The 23,076-nt window shown below is 46.4% G+C and overlaps 1 protein-coding gene across 1 annotated transcript in view; it reads left to right on the forward strand.

The window, feature by feature from the left end:
• LOC119391700 (uncharacterized) overlaps positions 1-20,525 on the forward strand; it is a 55,111-nt gene extending 34,586 nt beyond the window's left edge. Inside the window, exon 4 of the mRNA XM_037659359.1 lies at positions 20,325-20,525. Within this exon, the coding sequence (XP_037515287.1) occupies positions 20,325-20,525 (201 nt within the window). The remainder of the gene's footprint in view (positions 1-20,324) is intronic.
• The last annotated feature ends 2,551 nt before the right edge of the window (positions 20,526-23,076 follow it).

Raw genomic sequence — 23,076 nt, forward strand, 5'->3', positions numbered from 1 at the left:
ATCGTTGATTTTAATGCGTAACGACTGTGGAATCACGAGAGCGAACGAGACAGGCACGATTGACGAGAACATGAAGCAACTCCAAAATATTCGAAGATCATTTTATACAGCCATTGAAGAAGTCATGAAAGAAGGTGACATAGCATTTTCGTCGAGGTCCCCCAAGATTGGCAAGCTCAAGGATTTACGGTTAAACCTCGAATTGATGAGACACGACTTCAAGAAAGTAGACCGCCAGACTTATGACACTAAACCTCTTGAAGAACTAGAAAATGGCGTCGAAAGCTGCCAAAACTTTCACTACGACATCTTAAGCGCGATATCAGACCTCCAACTTCGATCACAGGAATTTGAGAAAAGACCGTTGTGCGTACTAGCACAAATAGCAGAAAGTTCACTGGTGTTGTCCTAAAGGAACTCGATTTGCCCGCACGGCGAGGAAATGCCCGTCGATGGCAACGGAAACAAAACTGCCAGTGTAAGGAATTCCGCCGCCCATTCGCGACACTGGCTAGGCAATGTAACTCGTGGAATACGTGGTGCCGAAGAAGAAGTGATGCAAGCTCCGATTGAGCAGCAGTCGCCTGAAACAAGTTCTAACAATTGCGCCAAAAATAACATCTTAGGACTTCATGCTCTATCGTCTGTCGGTTGTGGGAGCCTTCAAGACATTTCCAGCTGTTCTGTTACTGGAGCTCACGACAGATCCGACTCCATCGCGACAAAAGCGTCAAACTTGTGTCACGAAGACCGAAGGACCAAGCCAAGGAAAAATGGAAGTTCGCGAAAGAACAAGCATGCAAATACGCTTGGGCATGACACGTGTGGATCACTATCGACCGCACGAACCACGATCTCGACCATCGGGACGGCGGGCCTGAAGGAGAGAGGACACTTCCGTAGTATGCGATTGAAGAAGTGTTGCCGTCATGCTCAAGGCGTACAGGACAAAAGAACCAAGCGAAAGCACATGGCAGCTTGGAAATGGATAATGATGCCATCGAAAGGCAAGAAATTCAGAAAAAGAATCAAACGACGGTCTACTCATGTGAGAGCCAAAGAAGGCCTGGAAGCAAAGAATGTAAGATCACGTAAAGACCTTCAAAGGCGACACTTCATACCAAGAACGCGCGAAGCACCGATTGACCTAACCACATGCAAGCAGCGACTTCATGTCGGAAGAGCGACTGTAATTGGGAATCGCTCCAAACGCTTCAAACATCGACGGAAAAGAAGGGTTCTCGCTAACAACCAGACAGCTTGGACTTGACTGCGCGACCACGGACTGGACCAGGACGATTGCGAACTGCCCGTGCGTGCGTGGGGGATTAAACTGCGAAAGTTAAGTGGCACTTCGTGCCGCACGTTGAGTGCATCGCGCATCGACCTACGTAAAAGATCGCGCTACATGTTACAAGTGACGTGAACTACCGCCCAGCCAGTGCGGTGGCTCGGCAGTGCTTTGTTGTATTGTGCCATCCTTTTCTTTTCGCTTGTGTGTCATCCTTTCCTTTTCACTTCTTTGTCGCGGGTGGGAAGATGTTGAAAATGGAAGACGATGACGGTCTCACACCACGCGCCTACAATCATCAGTACAATTAGCATGGCATTTAGGGGGGAAGAAGAAGGCAGCCATGCCACGCGCATACAGTGGAAATTTATTGCGGAACATGCTCCCTGGTGGGGCAGCGCCTCATTCGAACAACTAAAGACGCTTTGAAGCGTAATTTGGGGCGCAGCAGCCTGGATGCAGAGGGCCTCATGACAAGTTTATGCGAGGTTGAAGTCGTCATTAATAGCAGACCCCTGACGTACCTGGAGGATGAGCCCAACGAACTGCAGCCTTTAATTCCGGCACACTTTCTGCTCGGAAAACGAGCCATCGCTTTGCCAGAACCGGGTGTTACCGCAGAAACCTCAAGTCACGCTGAACTACAACGACGTGCTCAGTACCGGAAGCGGATCAGCATGGAGCTTTGGCGGCGATGGAATAGTGCATACTTATTATAACTCCGATCAGCGCACTACCGCCCAAAGCAAGCTTCATCACCGATTCACGTAGGCGACGTCGTCATAGTGCACGAAGACAACACTTATCAGACGTTCTGGAGACTCGGGCGAATGACGTCGCTGCATCCCGGGCGAGACGGGGGTAGCCAGAGCCTGCTCCGTGCGTTTGGCAACTGGCCACGTGGTGAACCGCCCGATACAAAAGTTGTATACATTGGAAGCAGCGAAGCGACTTGTATGACGTGCGTGCCCTCCCCCTCGGAGGATGTTGAAAATAAAGAAGTGGGGCATGGGCTCGGGAGAGGCGCGAGAAACAAAAAGGAGGGAAGAGAACGAAGGGGGATTCGGAGCTAGCCCTTCCACAGTAAAGACGTCTATGACCACGGGTCCTCGTTATTTATACCTATGATTCAGCAAGCTATATTCAAGCGTTGCTCGACGCCGGAGGAAGTTACGCATTATATTTATCGAAAGTTACGTTATATTTATCGGAGGAAGTTACGCATTATATTTATCGCACATTAATGTGCACATCGTTTCGATGAGTTTCGATGATACCGACGTATGTGCTCTAACGTGACTGCTGACGTCACGTCAGACCACAAGCTACCCTTTAAACGCCAGTGTTGTCGACGGGCCTGGTAAGCCCATGACGTGCACATTGCACTTAGACTATAACAACTACACTTACAAAAACTCGTCGATTCGCCCTGTAACGCTTGCCTCAGGGCCAAACCTGCAGCATAGAACTACTGGCTGACAGCTTCGCATAAAACCGATTCCGAAAAATGCGTCGGATGAGGCGAATTTAGCTGTAGCGATCTCGTGGAAGTTGAATAAGGGTCCTTGACACCTGGTGCCCTCGCGTACGAATGTTCCTCGTCACTGCAACGAAAATTCATTTGTACAACGTTAGGAGACAAGAAGAGAGCAGAGTAGATCAGAGGACACAGGGATAGCCGACATCTCTCCGAGACTAGGAAGAAAAAATGGTACGTGAATGACAGACAGCCGATGGTCAGTTGGAGGGACGGAATCGATACTAAGGTACTGGAGACTCAGCCGAGGACGGCAGAGGGTTCGATGAAGTCACGAAATCAGGAAGTTCGCATGCTTAAAATAAAGCCAGCATTCACAAGACAGGGTAAATTGCGATCACTAGGAGGGGCTTTCCTCCTGCTGTGGAGCTCAGTAGGGTGAAAATGATAACTATTAAGGCTTCACCTTAAGCGGCCCGTGGTACGCCACAGAAACACTGCACGACACCTGATGACTACTCGCCAAGGCCCACTTAAGTTATTTCAAATGCAGTTGAGTGTAGTTATGACACAATATTTTCCAGCCATGATGAAATTTCACCTGCTAAGCATCGCGCAACCACAGTAAGTTCGGACAACTTGAGTGCTTATGGTATACTCAATACAATACAGCAGTCGGGCAACACCAGACTTCTCCGTGCAGACAACATGACTATTCTCCCTGGGATATCAAGCGGCGATCTGACTAGAATACTAGTAATACCAGCTGTGGTTATAGGATCTCCAAATAGCTCACGGCCTCCATGTGCCATTTCGCCTTTTGCCACAGCGAATTCGCGCTTGGTAGCTAGTTTATATGGCGCAAGTGTAGGAATTTCTGGCACAATTGGACAGGGACATCGTTGCTGCGCCGTTTCGCAGCAGAGCTGCGGAGCAAGATGGCGGGCGTGTTTTCGCGCTGTATAAGAATAGATAACGCAGGCGTAGCCCCTGGATGCCTTATATCAAAGAGACAACACCGGAATACCGCGTGCTGTTGGCGGAATGTGCTCAGTGCTGGCCGTTTCAAGCGGAAATCTCCGGTTAGAGTTTGCGCTGAGTGCTTCCTTTCCCGTTTCTACAAGCATATTGGCAATTTTTTCTGCAAGCTGTAACAGTCAACTGAGGACGGGTCGAACAAGTCGTGGTGCCTTTAAAAGCATTGATGCAATTCCAACACCTCAGCGCAATAGGAAAATACAAGCATGCAAGCAAGGAAAGCAAACGGAATTTCCCTGTCTGCATGTTTTATTTTTTTTTCTTCACTTAGGAGCTGGAAATGGAACTAGCCCATCAATCTGGTTTAAGTAGAATCTTGAAACTATCGCTGATACTATACCTTTCTAGGTGTGTTTGTACGGTTTCTTACTTCTAGTGCTGACACAGGCATCTGCCAACTCAATCTATTACTACTGGAACACCTGCTACTAATAATCACTATCTTGATTTTGAGCAACGGACAACTTTGTCACTTCCCTCGACAGAATCAGTGCAACATCCCCTACAGCGTCGTCAAGGCAGCTCTGGAGCACCTGACACGATGCGCCGCACTGGGTGAGTGGACTCGAAGATACGGTGCAAACGCAGCAAAGCACGTGTAATATCTGAGTCGGAGGTCAAATGCGGCTCTGAACGGGCAGTGTGCCTTTGAGGCAATGCCCCAAAACTTGTTTGCTAAAGTTGATGACTGCGTGAGCCAAACAGAGGAGCCAACTTCGCGACCACCGTGGAATATCCCCGTCGGTCTAGGAAATGGCTATGCACGCACTGAATTGAAAAACGCGGACATGCCCAGTAGCAGTGTTGGACACTTTGTAACGTACGAATTTACATAGAGTTCTTCTAAAACGTTTGGTCGAATGGCTCAAGGTCGTGTTTATATACGCAGTCTTATTAGAACTTGATTAAATAGAAGCTGTGTGGCAAGGGCGTGTCTGTCACAGACTAGGCAGCATTGAAATCGCAGTAATTGAATTACGTTGGTGGCCTCGCAATTTAGTAAAGAATTACTTTAGGTGAGTGACAACAAGTAAATAAATTGCTGATTACTTTCGCAACTACTTTCGACTAAAACATAGCACGACGTATTCCCTTGTCGCAAGCAGTTCACCAAACAATGTAAGAAACATAACGAAGACAAGTTAATCTGACTGCCAAACCTGAGACATGAGATCGAGGCAGGCGCACAGAAAAGCCGCAGAGCATCCGGACTGGAATCCTCAAATAACGTTGCTGTTAGGTCACAGCCCTCCAATTTCGATATAAGAGGGATCGACGACGACTTCACGCTTTGCTGCAGACTATCGGACAGCTGAAGAACAAGGGCCCATTGAATTCACTCTACACTACCTAAACCGCTTCATGGCTGCACGCTCTGGGTGCCGTCGTCCTGCAGGGAACGTTTTAGCAAGTGCAGCAGCAACGCGATGACGAAACTAATACGAGAGTGCAGATGTTGTGCAAGCCCTCTTCTACGTTCGAATGCCTCACATGTTCTAACGGTTGTGATTTCTGAAACTGGGCGCCACTTGCGTTGTCCTGGCCTTTTGCAACCATCTCCACTAACATACGAAGTTCACTGAAGGTCTTGCTGGACGCTTTTAAAAGAGACACGAATGTCGTTGGCTTTGTCGTCTGCTGCAGTTGCAGCCATTTTTTGCTGCGCGAACTCGGCACTACTTCACCAGAAGGTGCAGGGAATTCGTGAACTAGTCTTGCACGACAGCTGCACTTTTTTTCGAAATGAATACAGGGGTGATGACCAGGGTTATCCGGTTAGGCTACCTTGCGCCAATGTGGCTATTTTTAGGGGCGAAGCTCCTTAGTGTGTTGGTCTGTCCCTCCTCTGTAGTATGTAGTAGTAGTAGGTAGCCTAGTTCTTGGAGTGTTCACTAGATGACGCTGTCGTAGCCACCTCTAGTTCTCAGAAAGATCCCTAGATGGCGCGGAGGCGCTTGCTGCGTTCCAGATGCGTGCTCTAGTCCACCCGCCCTCCCCCCCTTCTCTCGCCTCGCGAGGCCGACGCAGGCAGCGTCTGCTAGCGAGTTTCTTGATTGAAAAAACCGACTGCTCGCGCTGCACAGCCGTTCACTGACTACCCCGTATATAAAGGCACTGGATTTTGACCTCCAATGTAGTGCCTGCGCGAGATTTCTCCTGTGCGTGATTAAACAATAAAAATTCACAGCGTACATGCAAAATAAAGTGAGCTGCAAGTCGCCATGACTCTCATCGACCCTTTAGTATAAACGCGCCCGATCTCACGTCGTTGATGTACTGGGCAGAATTCACGGAAGATTCACATATGGCGCTTGTCATTGGTGGAAGGCAATCGTTCCATTTAGTGCGGCGACGTATGCTAGGAGGACCGTTGTAATGAAGGGACCACGTAAACCAACAGTACAATAAGAAATTGATGTTTAATATATACACGGTGTTTCTCACGTGTTTATTTGATCATATACTGGGCGAATTGCTCGGAGTATTCACGGTTTACCTATGATTTCCTCCGGAGCTTCGCCCACTCATCATCATTCACCCCATGGATATGCTGTGGAGTTTTTTTAGGCCGGTGGCGGCAAAAAAATATGAATGAATGAATGTTCTTTAATCAGACATTATCTTATACAAATTATGCACAAATTTATGGCCCATAGCCAAAGACTAGTGCGGGTCTCATTTAGTAATATACATAACAGAAGCTGTAATGATTATACTCGAAGTAAACAGATGTAGAAAATGAAAAGTAATATCATCATGCAAGAAATCACGTTTGCCTACTAGCAAGAGTCAACTGAATTCGATTAAACAACGAAAAAAAAAGAACGAAACTTGTAGTAAACACAAAAAAAAAACGTTTAGTAAAAGTGGTGCACAGATCTGCAAAATGAAACTTGGGGTTACAAGTGTAAATAATACTCCCCTTCAATAGGTTAACAAAGTGAACAAGGACATGATAACCCTTTGTAAACAAAACACAAAAACATAAAGAGCAATATATGTACATGGTGAAAAAAATGTACACCCAAAATACCAGTCAACTCAAGAAGCAGAGAAAACTGCATCAAAATAATACTTTTTAGTGATCCCGACAACTTCTGGGCGTTCTTTATTTAATGCGGTATACCATTCCAAACTTTCACTCGTGCATATTCCGGTAAACGTTTTGCTATAGGCATCGAGGGTTACTTGTTAGGCGTCGGGAGGTACAAGTAATACAATGAAAATGAGAAGGGAAGATCTGCAACCTTGAAAACAGTGGTTTGCTATGTCCGTAGTGTTGTGAGAAAGTTATCGTATGCAATACGTGTACCTCGTTTTTGCAGCCGTCCTAGTGTCTCAAGATAAGAGTTATACGCCAAACACCGTGATTCTACGCAGTGTAAACGGTGGCAGCTTAGTAATGTAAAATACAAAATGCGCAGAATTGGAACGTGAAAATATTCGCGAGCTTGCAAGAAGACAGCATCTTCGCTACTTGGTTACTTTCTCGTTGGCTCCATTTTAACAAAATTATTATTTGGTGCCGTCGCAGCAGCTGGCCTGTGACTATGCAGTTTACAAAAATGGCGGCTAAGGCGTGTTTCCGGCTCCAAAAATGGAATTATGTACTAGACCATTTTCATAATCCGCAAGTGCGCTTCTCTGCGCTGCATATTCGCCCATTCAATAGCGGCACCTGCCGTGCTTCAAGTGGAGACGGGGTTCTAGTTGCACGTGCTGCTTGTCTATTATGTGTGCTTATGTCAAGAGAGCTGAGTCCGCAATTTCCAGGTCATAGCGCAAGCAAACTGCGCTTGAACACGCTGTTTGCAGTGTGTGACTGCACTCGCAGAGAGCTTTTCTTGACAATGAAGGAAAGGCTACGGGGGCGGAGCTAATGCACATATACTGCTCCCTAAAGTAGTCCGGTTCAGCGCGCGTTTCGAGTTCAGTTTTCGTTTGTGAACCTTCCGTATCTCCTGTGACGGCCGTTTAATTATTCGAGCGGCCATCACAGGCTTAGACAGCCACTTGTTAGTCAAATTTGTCACAACCTCCCTCGACGAGTCGTCGGAAAAGCTGTGGGTTGATGAGTGCTCACCTGAAGACGAAGACGCCATTTTGACCGTGCGGTGCACGTAAAAGGTACGACGTTTTCACAGGCGCAAAAACGCGAAATGACACTGCATAAAGCAACACAAATATAAACAACTCCTTGGTGCGTGCTGACCCTGTTTTCAGACAGCACCCCGTAGAAAATAAAGTAATGTTCCTGTCTTTATTCTCACGCAGAAAACACTGACACAGTTGTGGGACTATATTCATCAGCAGTAGCACACGCGTAGTTCGGCTCTGTAGTCTCCTCTTCATTGCCAAGAAATGTTGTCCGCGAGTATAGCCGTCATTAGTTGGGCAATCTGCACAGCAGGAAAGCTAGCTCTACAATTAGGAAAATGGTCTCTTGCATTACAGAAAAGGCTGGGCCTCTGGCAAAACAGTTGCGCGGGACCTCCTTTTGCAGACCACCTATTGCTAAACGCGACATTAAATCGTAATTGGAAGTGAATAGGACAATCCAAAGCGCACCGCATTCTCGGCGCTCTGCACTCGTCAAATTAGAAATCGAATATCAGACGAACTGCTCGTGCCATTTCTTAGGATTTGGTACGAACTGCGACTCGGAAACATCAACTGCTCCGACTTCGTTATGACGCAAGAAGTGATTGCCAGAATGACTACAGTATATGCTTCAATGCCATTATACCAGCAACTGTGACCTTGAACATAGTCATACCGAACTGATTTTATTCAATTATATGGACAATCTCGGCTGTTTTGTGCCATCGCCCTCATGTCCTATATATATATATATATATATATATATATATATATATATATATATATATATATATATATATATATATATATATATATATATATATATATATATATGCCACGAAGAAAAATATTTCTGACAAATACTTTCCGAACAGCGCATTCGAACGGGCGGCCCGTCGCTCCGCAGTGCGCGGCGTTACACAGTTCAGCCACGGAGAGTACATCGCCCAGCATACTAACGGCGAGCTATTTATTTATTTATTTATATACACCACTTGCAACTGGCGGTATGCAGACCTCTGGGGCATTTCAGCGTGTTTCCGCAAGTTTGATGACACGCGCTTAGTTCTTCCACGTCGGAACGTCCAGGTCTTGACAAGTCGCCACTTCGCAGGCCTCCTGGACGGCCCAGGTTTGGTCGGCGAGCTCTCACCTGTACATGGCATCGGCCCGCCTCATCGAAAAAACATCGGGATTATTGTCTTTAGTACTTGCTTCACATTTCCAGAGCCCGTTCTTGAATATAGCAAGTTCTATAGCAGGATCTATACCGCAGACCTTGCAGGTGCTGTCTGATCTCGAGGTAGAGTTAATGATATGCTAGCGAATTTGGATAAGTGTCAGTCTGTAGCTGCGGCCAGATGGTAGCTTGCGCTCTGAATAACTTGTTAGGCGGAGGGCAACTCCATCAGGCCAGATAGAAAGCCTTAGTAATTTCATTGTAGCTCGTTGGCCTGTCGTTGTCTGTGGCAATCGCGAGGCCTGTTAGTAAAGGTGAGTAATGTGGTGTGCAGCGGAGCGTGGCGTCTCGCTAAGGTTTCTTAGTTTAGGACTACATCCATGAATGCATAGTCGTCAACATCGACGAAAAATCTACGCACACAGTCAGTATCAAAACCACAGAACCAGACACGGCTGAAGATTTTTTTTTTGTTATTGCTCCTCATGCACTTGGCGCATACCATTCTGGGGTTAGGCCATGATTTGGACGGTGCCTTGCTGAAGACATTAATTCACTTGCTAAAGGAAAGGCTTTAAAAATAGTTTAGCCGTTACACATTAACGATATAGCCGAGTAAAACTAAAAAAATAAACTTAAGGAAACGCCGTAAAAATTCTATATATAGATAAATAAACAGCTGGGATTAAGAAATGGGACGTTCGAAAAAGAAACTGACTTAAGTTACACTTCACATTCAATTCTTTTAGCCTGTCATAGCGTCGAAAACGTTCCTGTAGCTAAAAACAAACATGGTAGCGCCGAATGAAAGAACCACCGGAAGTGACAAATTCAAGCCATTCTTTCGAAGGGGTACTTCTAGGAGTCCTTTCCTTTGAATTTCAAACCTTTGACACGTCAAGAACACGTCATGTAGAAATTCACTCTCATTACTCTAATGACACAAAAGGTGATTGAGCGAGACCAGAGCTGCGAACGTAAAGGCTCAGTGGCGTAATTGTAAAGGTAAAGGTAAAGGTACGAGCAGAAGGTAAAGGTACGATGCCGAGTTCTGCCTCGACATCGTAGCCTTGTAACTGATATTTGTTCCCTTCTAGGGGAACATACGCCGACGCTATCAATAGAGAAGAAACAGGGCCAGCGCGGCATGATACTGCAAGTGCATCCGCATATTCATTGAGTATTGAACCTTTATGCCCAGGTACCAACACTAAAGGAATAAGAGGTCACTGTCTCGAAATTAGCGAAGAGAATGTCTTCAAGGAACTCGACCAATTAGGACCACTTCAGGAAGGACAGAGAGTCACTCTATTAGAGTAGCCACTGCCGAGAGACACTGAGCAATTTGCGTAATGCTAGGACGACTGCCAGCAATTCAGCCTGTTGAATAGGCGTAGAGTCAGGTAACCGAACTGAGAAAGTCAAATCTAGAAAGAACGGTGCAATTGCCATACCTGCCTTCTCTTTGCAAACGGAAGCATCAGTCGCTATCACAATGCTTGTTCCTAGATTGGCGAAATTATCATCCAAAATGCCATTTAGGTGTCGATACGGTAACTGTTCAGCATTCTGAGGATATATATAGTCAAATTCAATCCTAATTGTTTCTACACTGCTGAGTGTGAGTACTTCACAGAGGTGCACTTTTATTGGGTCCGAAAGTCAGTTTGTAGAAATGACTTGAGGGCAACGTATATTAGACCACTGGTGATTTGTCACGACTCGGGGCCGAAGCACAAGCTTCTCCGAAGGTGTGGCATGGGGGTTGGGCCTCTGGTGTATGGCTTGCGCCAATCGCCGCTATGAAGGAGTCAAGGACCTTCTCCAATCAAATCAGAGAACAAAAAAAACTTTAATAATATTTTGAAACAAAGATAAAGATATTTCCAATCGAATAGAATAGTTATCTTCAAAACAAAGGTGAACTAATTATACATTCCATAATTATTCGAATTAGTGCAGCATGCATGAAACTTCAAATATGTACAGACACTGAGCAATATCAGATGAATGACCAAACAGCAAGAGCCGAGCAAATAATTAGAGTTGGGTGAGAACCCAATTGCTGTGGCACATAGGCTTTTGCTCGCGGACGACGATTTTTTCTGCGAACATGGCCTAGCCATTCAAGCTTCGACGTAAAAAGGTACCCACAGAGAACATTGTTCAGAAATCTAAATGATCACTCATATCTTCTATTCTGCTGGCACATATATTTCTGCTGTATCTGAAGAGCTGAAATGCTCATGAAATGACACTGTCGAGTTCCTGTTTTTAGGCTGCACGTGCCTGGAGGTCTCGCACCCACTTCCTCGAATTCATTTTGCAATGGAAATCATCGTCGTCATTGTCAGCCTATGTGACGCTAGAGATGGAAGACGTGCCGTGGGTCAGGTGCCATACTTATTCGCGCGCTTCTTCGTCGTCGGCTTGTACTATCATGTCTTCATACATCGCAAATATATGTCCACTGAAGGATTCATTTTTGTGCGAGTGGATTCAATTTTATACCTGTCACATAGATTGTCGCTCCTCCTTCATTTCACTCGTCAAGACTATTGTACCATTTTCGCGCAGACCACATCATCCAAACACTTAACCGCCGGTACTTGTCCAAAACATGACCCTCTTTTTGTACCAAGTCGTCAAATTGTGATTTCGACGGCCGTCTCGAGTGGCGGTCGTCGCTGGCACACTCCTGACCTTGCCGGAACACCTTGTGCCGCGTGAGAGTTTGGCTTTGCTTCATCGCGTCGTCACCATAGGCTTTCTGAAGCACTTGAAGCGTCTCCGCCCCGTTTTTACCCAGTTTGACACAAAAGTTTATTGCATTCTGTATGCGTTTGTATGCATTCTGTCGCTCTAAGTGGTTATCGCTTGCCTATACTACGCATTACATCAGAGCCCAAGATCCATTTTTACGTCAGAGCTGTTAAGTTACGAACCCTTCTCCAGCGCGCCGCTTACCGCTCGCGAGGCGCCGCGTTTCTCTCTTTATCCCGCGGACTTTCAACGCTTTTCTCCCGCCGACTGAATCACTCCCAGGGCTGTTTGCCCCTCCAGTCGGCTGCCGCACAAGCAAACCACCAATAAGCGCCTGCTTTTTCTCCTTTTCCTCATCCCACGGGCGGCGGCATAGCAAATGGACGTTGTTCTCCTCTCTCGCACCACGTCTCTCTGACTGTCGGGAAGAAGCCGCAAGCCGGCTGGCGCGCGCGCCTCGAAATGCCGACTTTTGACTCGTGACTCTCGCGCGCGCAATGTGGACAGCGTGCCGCTGCTTGCTGAGCGGAGGCGCCGGCGGGCGGGACCCCGCCGCGGCATGCTTTCCACTAGTGTACACGTACCTTTTCCCAGCAGATCGCCGCGTGCGTACACCAAAAACAACAGTGGTTTCCGTCTACGCCTTTGGCCACTGTGGCGACGCGCCAGTCGCGGTTGCTACCCGTTGTCATATACTCGTGTACTGGGGGTGGAATAGACGAGAAAACCTGGGCCATGGTGCGCTGCTGCGCCTTTCTGAAAAGCGCCCCCTTTTTCTGAAATCTCGTTATGCGGTCGCGCACGGCGCTCCGCCGGCGGTTTCTGTACATTGCGGCTGTGTGCGTTCTGTCTCGCTGCACGCGCGCGTGTTTTCTCTCTCCACCTCTCATTTTCTGCTCGCGCTACGCGCGCGCTCTTGAAGGCGCTGGTGCGCACATCTTCCTCTCGCGCTGTGCTGAGGAGCTGTGCGCGTGCTCTTGCTCGCAGTGCTCATGTGAGCGCGCTTGCGCGCTAACCTCGCCCTGCGCTTGCTCTAGCGTTATATTGGACTGCAGGGTCGTGGTCTCGCGGGGTCGGCGGAGATGGTGTAGAGCAGGTTTGTCAAGAGACTGGCCAAGAAAACCACTCTATTGGTGGACGGTAATTCCCAGATGCTCGAGAAAATGAAAGGTTGAAAATTAATTAGTGTGCCATGCTTTTAGAATTGTGAAAGGAAGTGGCACCATGATCACGCAGAACATTTATGACTAGAACTTCTGTGACCTCTGTATGAAAATAAACGCAGAAATGAAGTCGAATTAGCCACCCTGCTTCAAAACGTGTGTGCATATGAGAGAGGCGCTTATAAATGACGCAACCAGCATGGCAGCACGAGTTTGGCATGAAAACCACCCGAAAACGGGCGTGTCCCCCCGAAAAGGATTTTAAGCTGGGCTTCTTGTAAACGGTTTTTGGGGTGAACTGCACAAGGGCAGAGGACGAAACACCACGACAAGAACAAACACAAAAAGGGAACGAAGACGATAGGACAAGAGCTTCGTTCCCTTGTTGTCATTGTTCTCCTGGCGCTGTTCTCTGCTCTAATTCTGAACCGACTAGCCGTCATCAAACTGTAACCGATACACAAGGGCGGAACAAGAAAGGTGCGTTCGCGTTTGCTAGCTTCAATGTTCCGTTTTGCATATAAGTTCTCCCCAAGGTTGAGGTGGGCTGTTTTCTTGGTCCTGCAGTTTCCGACAATAAAACAGTGCGAAGAAAAAAACATGCCTGCTGTTTATTTTTTTCCAATTTAATTTCAGAGCGACATTAAAACCACATAGCTAAAATTGGTGGGAATGAAGATGCTTACGCAGTACACACACACACACACACTCACACACACGCTGTTTCGGCTAGTAGCACTTGAGGGAATGGTAACATTTTGTGCTGTTTTGCCTGCGAAACAGGAGCGAGATTTTTAGTAACTAATTACATGGCTTTGTACACGGTAGTCAATGTCTAGACAGAACGGAATGCTGCAATATTCGTTGCACCAATATGGCCTCACGCGTCTGAAATAAAAAAGGCAAAGTTAAGTAGCTTGAGCGCCCGCTTTTGCGAGATATAAGTGTTTTTCATCATAGAGTGGATGAACTACATATACAAAATGATCAGAAATGGTCTTTGTTTTGGTGAGTACTGCATACAATAAATGATGCAAGGACTTCGAAAGGCTTATTGGAATAAACTAATCGAGTTAGTAATGATAAGAAATACAATAGCCATTTGTGCATTTATGCGATGAATTTACAATACAGAACCCGTTCTGTCACGCGGCTGCCTCACGTGCACGCAGGCCGCAACTAGGGTTATCGGAGAGCACCAGTGCAGATACGCAATCGCGATCACTGTGTTAAATATTTCGAGGTACACGCAGTACCACAACTGGTTTTCACATCAGCTTGCGTTCCCGTGTGCTCTTCCTGAAGGTAGTGAATGGGCGCGACGATATCGGAGGAGTCGACTAAACTCTATTGCTCTATGCGCATGGACCACTCGGTCTGTCGTACGACAACGATGAAAATAACGAGGGCAAAATAAATGAAGGTTTGAATCTGCGTACAGCTTGGCGCTTGTTTTGTGTGTGCATTTCCCTTGAAAATCCAGTTTCACAGTTGAATTCACTGCTTATAATATTCTCAAGGCTGACGCGACACTGCGCGGCATAAGAATGGTGTGTACCGACCATAGGAATGACGTGGCTTTCTTTTCAGCTTGCAAATGCAATCGCCGGCAACACGCGCTCCGCCGAAAATCAGGAATGTTGCAGCTCTGTGGACGCAGGCTGCCAGCCATTTCTAAAACAGCCTGCGTCCGCAGAGCAGTTGCGGAAGGTCAACTAACACTGCCTTCTAAGACTATATGCTTACGCATCCCTTAGGCAGCTACCAAAGGAGATGTTGCGCCCGTAAGTTCTGCTCGTCATTCGCCTCCACCGTGTGACATGGCCTCTATTTTTTCCCCTCTCCTAAGCACAACAAAGATAGCGGCCGACACCGGCTCTCTTTTCCAGTCTGCTTTATGTTGCGCACTCTGGGTCATGGCCTCGGAGCTAGTGCCTAGCTGGAGCCTTCAGAAATGGCACCATCTCCATCTTATATTGCTCCAAGCCAGTGCATCTACTGACCGTCCATGGCGCTCGAGCCATAGCGCGCCAGCCGGGTGCCACGGGCGCCGGCAGATAGTGATGATAGCAGCCGTAAGCCGGCCATCCCTCCAATGGTTAGGTCTTGACGGTGATTACAGAACACTAACACCTTTTCGCCGTTTCTATTTCTTCTTTTCAATAAACAACATATTATCATTCAGTTGCGTTGCATTAAACCTTATACAGTGAAAGCTCGTTAGCTTGACCCGCGTTAAATCAAATAATTCGGGCGTCTTACCTGGTCCCGGCAAGCATGTGTATTGTTTATTGACATCAAAATTTCGTTAATTCTGTCGTATTTGGCCACACACCCTCGGATTACACCAAGTACGACACACCGCAAATGTGCGACGCAAGAGAGCGACAGCGGCGTTCGCGAACAACCGAAATGACCGCCGGCGTTCGGAAAGCCGTGGTCGTCACCCACTGTCTTACCACAATCCCGTTGTTGGCGACCAAGGCTTCAGCGGCCATGAAAAACCTGTTTCGTTTTCGATTTACTCGGCGCAGGCGTACTGCGTGGGCTATATTTATGATAGCCTTGATATTTACCGGGGTCAAAGCTGCGACAACCAGTATTTTCGTTTTCCCATCGTGCCCTCAGAAATGCGTCGTCGCCAGCATTGATTGTGCATTAGGGAGCCAGGTTGAATCAGCAGCAAACGCGGTGCTCAGCAGTTTCTTCTCTACTCTGGACGTAGGACGCGCGCGTGACCTCAGAAGTGCGTGGACAAAATGATCTTGTCTTTAGCGACGTGTCTTTAGCGTGATGGAACCTGTTAAAGATCAGGAACTTCAGCGGCGGTCCGCATGCTGGCATAAAACTCACTTGCTCCATTGGCATGGACGAACAAATGTTCCTCTGCACGAGCTACCCCTCAGCAGTGTTCGTAATGGAAAAGACGGGTGGTTAGCCTTTCAATGCCACACGTCATTTCTGGCTTCCTGTTCTGAGCGAACGACTGTTATTAGCGGACATACCCGTGAGAAACCACACACCGTTGACCGAACAACGGACAAGGCGCGTCAGGAACTTAAATGCACAAGTAAACCTTTCTGTTGGTCTTTTGGAAAATGAGATAACATTATTCGGCGATTCCAGCGTGTGCGGCATGCGAGACGCTACCTTTGTGTCCCTCATTTTCGCATTATGTTATATGTTTTGATTTCGCACTGCAGAAAAATCATTTGGTTTTGTATTTTGTACGGCCATTTCATGTAATAAGTTCAATTTACAGTGAGCCCTCGCTGTAGATTGTCCTTTGACCCGTTTCTGCGTTGCACGGCTCCTCATTTACAGAACACAGACGAATCCAAGGAGCAACCCTCCTAAGCAGCACAGAGCCGCAACGAAAACTCGCATGAAAAAAATCGCCAGGCCTGCGCTTAAACCGCAGCACAGTCACAGCGAAAGCTGGAAGAGCGGCGTTTCTAGAACCCGTTAAGCTCTCTAGGGGCTACAATACAAGTACACTAGAAAAGGTACCCACTACGCCATAAATCACAATTTTTTGTGTAGTTGGGAAGCACCTACTAAGCCATTATTCGTCATTCTGCGGAGAAGCGAGGCACCAGCTACAGGTCTGTAAGGCATTATGTGCACTTTGTTGACGCGACGACTGATGACGATGAAGAATTATGGCTCAGCCCTTTGTAATGGGCTGGAAGCTTTAAACGGCCCACCAGTTATGTAATTTGCATTGGGTGACACCCGCTCGCTATTTCCCTCTCCCATCATGCTGTATAACACACGTTGACGTGGGAGAGAGGGGGGGGGGGGGCGAAGAACTTTACTGAGGCCCCGCAGTAATGGATCATGCGCTTATGGGCTTGGCAACCAATACAAGTGCACTTGCGAGGAACCCACTACGCTATAAATCATTGTGAATTTTGAGAAGTAGGGCAGCAGGCACTGTGCCATTTTTCGTCATTCTACGGAGAGCGTTCGTACCTGCTAAACGCATGTAAGGCATTATGCGCACTTTGTTGATGCTTTGCCTGATGACGATGAAGAATTATGGCAGAGCCATTTGTAATGGGTTGTCAGCATTCAACAACCTACTCGTTGCGCAATTCGCATTGTGTGATGCCTGGTTACAGAATTCGCGTTGTGCGACGCTTGGTGCTTATTTTACTCTTCTACCACGCTATATTGCATATGCTAATGTGGATCCTTCCCGACATGAAGCCTGTATAGGACCTTTTTGCAAAGCAGTTTCACGAACCGGCATGGCTCAAAGGTTGAATACTGGGCTCCCTCCCACGCAGAGGGCCCAGGTTCGAACCTCGTTGCATCCTGGAATTTTTTTTCTTTCGTTTCTTTTTCTTATTTCGAGCGATACTGGTTACGGACACCGGCGGCGACGGGCAACTACGGCGCCAAAAACGGCCGGTGAAATGATCTCATAACAGCTTTCGCTGTAAAAACAAACGATATACCCAGTGCTAGGTTGAACCTCACATGTTCTACCCCTTCCACTTAACGTCAGAAATATCGGCACTGTGCTGAAGGCACCAGTTTTGACTGCACGAGAATCGAGAACAATGGTATTAGGCGTATTTACGAAGCTCTAGAGGGAATAAAGAGAGTCTATCTGTTTCAAACTTTCAGCCTCGACTCTGAAAACTCTGAGGTCCGCATAGAAAAGGTTTTTGCGTGACTGCCTGACACTGTCACCATCAATACAGTCTAGTGATTGTTGTAGAACGCTGCGCGAAATTGGTGCGATGTTTTCCTTTTCCCGTTTCAGAAAACGCTACGTATGGTGTACGTGTTAACACGATCAGGTAAGAGCACTGTGCTGTCCGCCATTGAATTTGCGTATTCAACATTTCACTGGTTTAAGGTGTCTATAATAAGAAAAAGATGGAAACTGACATAGACAGAACAAAAGCGCGCTGTGCTAATCAACGTCATGGCTAGTATTTTTTTGTACATTGCTGAGAAGCGTCGTGAAACCTTCTTAGAGTGTTATTAGCAGGACAAACATAATCGTATAAGCTAAACGGCAAATAGAGAAATACTCGACTGCTCAGCGGGAGTGTCTAGCTCTCGTTTGGGCTATCACAAAATTCATTCTGTAGGTATATGGTCAGCCATTCGCAATAGTCACCGACGTACATGCACTCTGCTGGCTACGAACACGTAAGTACCCCACAGGAAGGCTCGCACTTTGGGCATTAAGATTTACAGTAGTACATCTTGTTGGTATTACACGTTCTCAGCACGCTAAAAATCTGGCAAGTTGCATAAGGATACCGACTGCCTATCCCGCCACCCCATTCATACACACAACTCCACTGAATCGGAATCCGAGTCTTTGATGGGGCTGAACCATTTTGCTTATAGAAAAAGATAAGTAAAAAATCAGTGATATTTAAATGAAGTTGCACGAAATGCCAACGAAAAAAGTATGCACAATTTCCTCCTGCAGGCAGCCCATGATTTGGTGGTGATTTGCGTTTTGCGCCAGAGCTCACGTTGCTCGCGAGCATATTTGAAATTTCGGAAAGAATGACAATTAAAGTGACAAGCCCATTTACTACTCTTTTTTCTATGCAGCCCTGGGTCTATCAAAACGTTCATGGCGCGCCTACCTGGCGTCGGCGATGAGGAATTCATGGAGGTACGCACTTTAATTGGTAGTATGCTATACCTTCAAGAGATGAAAAATATATAAACACAGGCTGTCGCTGGAGCCGATCGTTTAGACAAGCGGACTTGTCTTCTACAGAAGACAAGTTCGCTTGTCGGAACGATCGGCTCCAGCGACACCCTGTGTTTATCTCTTCAAGCTCTCATCTTCACATGTCTTCCGCCTTGAACTTCTGCCTTTTTTTTGTATTACTATATACTTAGTACACTTAGTGACAGCGCGAGTAAAGTTTGTCCCGTTGTACTCACAAATTTATATTCTCATTGAGGCAAGTGTACCAAAGTTGTTGTTTATGTAAAATGCCGGAGTACTTGCTGTGCATTCCAGGTGCAATGGAGAGCCTGCGGGCACTGAGTTCTGGTTATCGTCCTTTTATTGCCCATGCTGGAAATACCCCGACAAAGATGAGGCACAATTTAGATGTGCCCATCTTTCGTTTGGTTTCCCGGCCGGGACGGGTCTCGCAATGGCTAATTTTTTAGGCCGCTTGACCGCACTCCACTACATTGACGACCGACTGAGAACCAGGAAGATGCGCAGGTGTCGCGAAAAAAAGGGCGAAAGCGATACCAGGATGCTAGTGGCTGTCGCTACCATAGTAGAGGTGAGGTCTCGTAGCCAGATCGCATCCGCTTGCTGTATGAACCATCACTTACCGCGAAACGCAGCCACACGCACCTTCAAAAGTTTCAGTGCGCGACATACCGACCATTAGCTAACCAACTCCTCGGTGCACACCTGCATACCGCGTTGAACCACTGCGTCATCGATAAATTTCCTCACTGGCCCTGACTTTTGCTCCTAGCATGAGGTTACAATGAAGCTGCGCAAGAGCGAGTTAAATAGACGAGCGCTAGCTAGCCTGACGCCGTGCCTTCTGGCGGCTACAACCTTCCAATGACAGAGCCTAGGAAACTGTGTGCGCATGGTTTACAGAGATTTAATTTATGTATTTTATTTATGAGGGGAACGAAAATTAAGTCGGACGAAAGGATAACCACTAGCTCGTGGAATACACACACATCCTCCGCCTTAGGTATAGAGGGCACAATAGTTGGAGCTACGGTCATGGTACCGCATGTGATGGGTCCTTGTTGTCCGGACGCGTGGCGTGAAATATTACTTCACACTCACGAGGTGGCGGCTCATCAACGAACCATACCTTGGTAAATAAAATAAGCAAGATGCTGTAGCCAAGACCGTCGCTACGAAATGAAAGAAAGAAGCTGCATCCATTCAGAGGCCGTGATGATCAAGGAATGATGCGCGCCCTAAAAGCAAGTAGCTGGTTGCAACTCCTCGATGTTGCGATCAGCGGATGAACAAAATAAGGACTTTGAAAGCAAGCGCAAAAAAGAGAAATCACATGAGCGACTTGTCTCCAGAACTACGCGACATCGAGTAAACGCAGGATGCTCCACGTCTGGTCAATAGAAGTTGAATTGGCAAACTTTCTTTTGCAGCTGGTGATTTCTATTTACCTCGAATTTAAAATCACTAAGCAACTCTGAGTGCATTTTGTTATCTGTACTGCACGGTCTGCCTTTACTGATTGCCAAAAGCGCTCGATGAAACCACCCACGAATGTTGGAGTTCCATGCTTTTCTTGTAATAACTCTAATTCCTCCCAGAGTCTGGAGAAAATTGCCAGCAGTAAACACGCCCTTGGACGAATAGGTACACCGGAGGAAGTTGCTCACTCCATCGCCTTTCTGGCATCCGATGACGCAGCGTTTGTCACGGGAATCACCATGCCCGTCGAAGGCGGATTGCTTCTTCTATCCAGTATCTCGGATGTCCCCAAAATCCTGGATGCTCAGAAGACTGCTTGATAAACCCAGAACGTGTCCTTCCTTGGCATTGCCCGTGTAACCGGGCTCCTCCAAAGGATGAAAGTCCCGGCAACCGTTCATGCTGAAAACGTTCGGTGTCTCCGAGTTAAATCATTTTCTTGATTCACGCTCTTCGAAAAAAACCGGTTCTCATGGCTTTTGCCCCACGTAACTAAACAGGGAGAAATACAGCGCCTATACCATGCAGTTTCACTTTGGGCGAACTATGACTGCTGCAATAAAGTAATTATAGCAGTAACGCCTGATTTATTCCAATAAATGACGCACGCTGAATGTAGCTCCATCGTTTACACTTTAAGCATGAAGACAAAATAAAGACTGAGCATTCTACCACACGTTGTCTTAGTTATTGTGGCTTGGATTTGCAGAGAAGGGGTTAACAAATTATGGCAGCAAGACACTGTTTCAGTGTATCATATCTATGACCTACCTCACACTGTTTGCATTCTTCACATTTTAAATGGGGCGTTCCTTCATTCCGATGTTTAAAAATAAAGGGGAGGCTTAGAACTGCCTAAGAATATGAAAAGTCTACTCAGACACATAGTGATGTGGAATGAAGCTCGGAGCACTCGCCGCGACGTATGGCGTGTTCGCGCGCAAGCTCAGTCTTCGCTGTCTTCTTTTTGGTGATTAGACTCCGCAGTGATCAGCATACTCCGCCGTCTCGACACCGTCATCTCGTTTATCGCAATCCCAGCGTAGAACACGGACGTTTTGGGTTATACCGCTGTTGAACGTACTCTCGTTTGCGACCGGTGTGAATCAATTCTGGAATGTAGTGATTGGTGTGATCATCTCCAAAATTAAAGCAATTGAAAGGCGAAGAAGTTCAAAGCACATTTTATCCCGCGACGTAAAGAAACAGAAAGCCATCAACAGGAAACATGAGTGACCTCATTAAGGTGGCGGGTCTATGGTCACCATCTTGCGAGTAGTTCTATCCGGGCCACCAGAAATCGCCACTCAGTCAGGGGTGAAACTTGCAAACTTTTGCCGGCGTGCGACACTGGATGAGGAGCGGACGAGAAGCTTGCTGTCGCGGTTCGAGGAAATGAGGCCCCGAGAAGTGGCTTGTTTTTTTCTCCCCTTCAACGACATCTATCTCCCTTTCTCTGATGGCCCTCGCGCACTGGTCTCTGCCCCCTGCGGTGCGGTGCTTTTGAAGGACCACGGGAGGAACAACTGCGCAGGCTCTCGGCCGACTGCGCCCGTCCGTTCCGAGCGCGGGAACTTGCTCGAGAAGTCCTGCCTCACTGGCCAGCTCCTTTCCGAGACATGCGGTGCCAAAATGTGGGTTGGGTGACAAATTTTATGATATATATATAGACTGCGCAGCATAAAAATATATAGAAATTTACATCTGATATCGGGTTTCCAGCTACCAATACAGTAACATGAGTGCGGAGTGACGAAGGGGAGTTATAGCAGGGGCATAGCCAGAAATGTTTGCGGGGGGGCGGGGCGGGGGGTCGGGCATACTTTATATATATATATATATATATATATATTGTGATGACAAAGAACGACACTGGGGTCCGGGCGCGCGGGGAGCTGATCGAGGCAGAGGAAGAGGAGGTTGGGATTAGAACAGCTTGCCCGAGAAACGGGTGTTGTCTCTGTCTGGTTCTTCACAATATATATATATATATATATATATATATATATATATATATTATATATATATATATATATATATATGTGTGTATACGGAAGAGTGACTTCGGTTGCCGCAAGGTTATAAGTATAAAAGTATATGCGCCTTCATAAAAACAACTGTTTAATTTGTCTACGTTCGACGGGAGCCCCGTCTTCTTCAGGACATAACAATATTTACAGCGTGTGTGTGCCTTCTTATAGCATGTTGAGAGTGGATGGGAAAGGACAGAAAGGAAGGGAAATAGGAACGTAACAAGTAACGGAGAAAAGGGGGGGGGGGGGGACCACGACAACAACAACAAGAACACACACGCTGTAAATATTATGTCCTGAAGAAGACGGGGCTCCCGTCGAAACGTAGACAAAATAAACAGTTGTTTTTATGAAGGCGCATATACTTTTATACTTATATATATATATATATATATATATATATATATATATATATATATATATATATATATATATATATAATATATATATATATATATATATATATATATATATATATATATATATATATATATTTTATTTATACAATACTGCAGACCCTATTTGTGCCTAAGCAGGAGGGCAAATACATGAATATATATGTATATACATCAATAGCAATCAGAAAAGAAAAAAAGAAACGGAAGAAGAAAGTCACAACTAAATAAGATGTACATTGAAGAATTACAATACCATCACACCATTACAATTGCAAGAACATATATATATATATATATATATATATATATATATATATATATATATATATATATATATATATATATATATTCTGGTCGAACTGCGCAAAGGACGGGACACGGAGAAAAGCAAGACAAACGAGCGCAGACTAACAACTGAGTTTATTGAACGATGAAACCAG

This window comes from Rhipicephalus sanguineus, chromosome 4 (genome assembly GCF_013339695.2).
Source record: "Rhipicephalus sanguineus isolate Rsan-2018 chromosome 4, BIME_Rsan_1.4, whole genome shotgun sequence".
In the NCBI taxonomy this organism is placed as follows: Eukaryota; Metazoa; Arthropoda; class Arachnida; order Ixodida; family Ixodidae; genus Rhipicephalus; species Rhipicephalus sanguineus.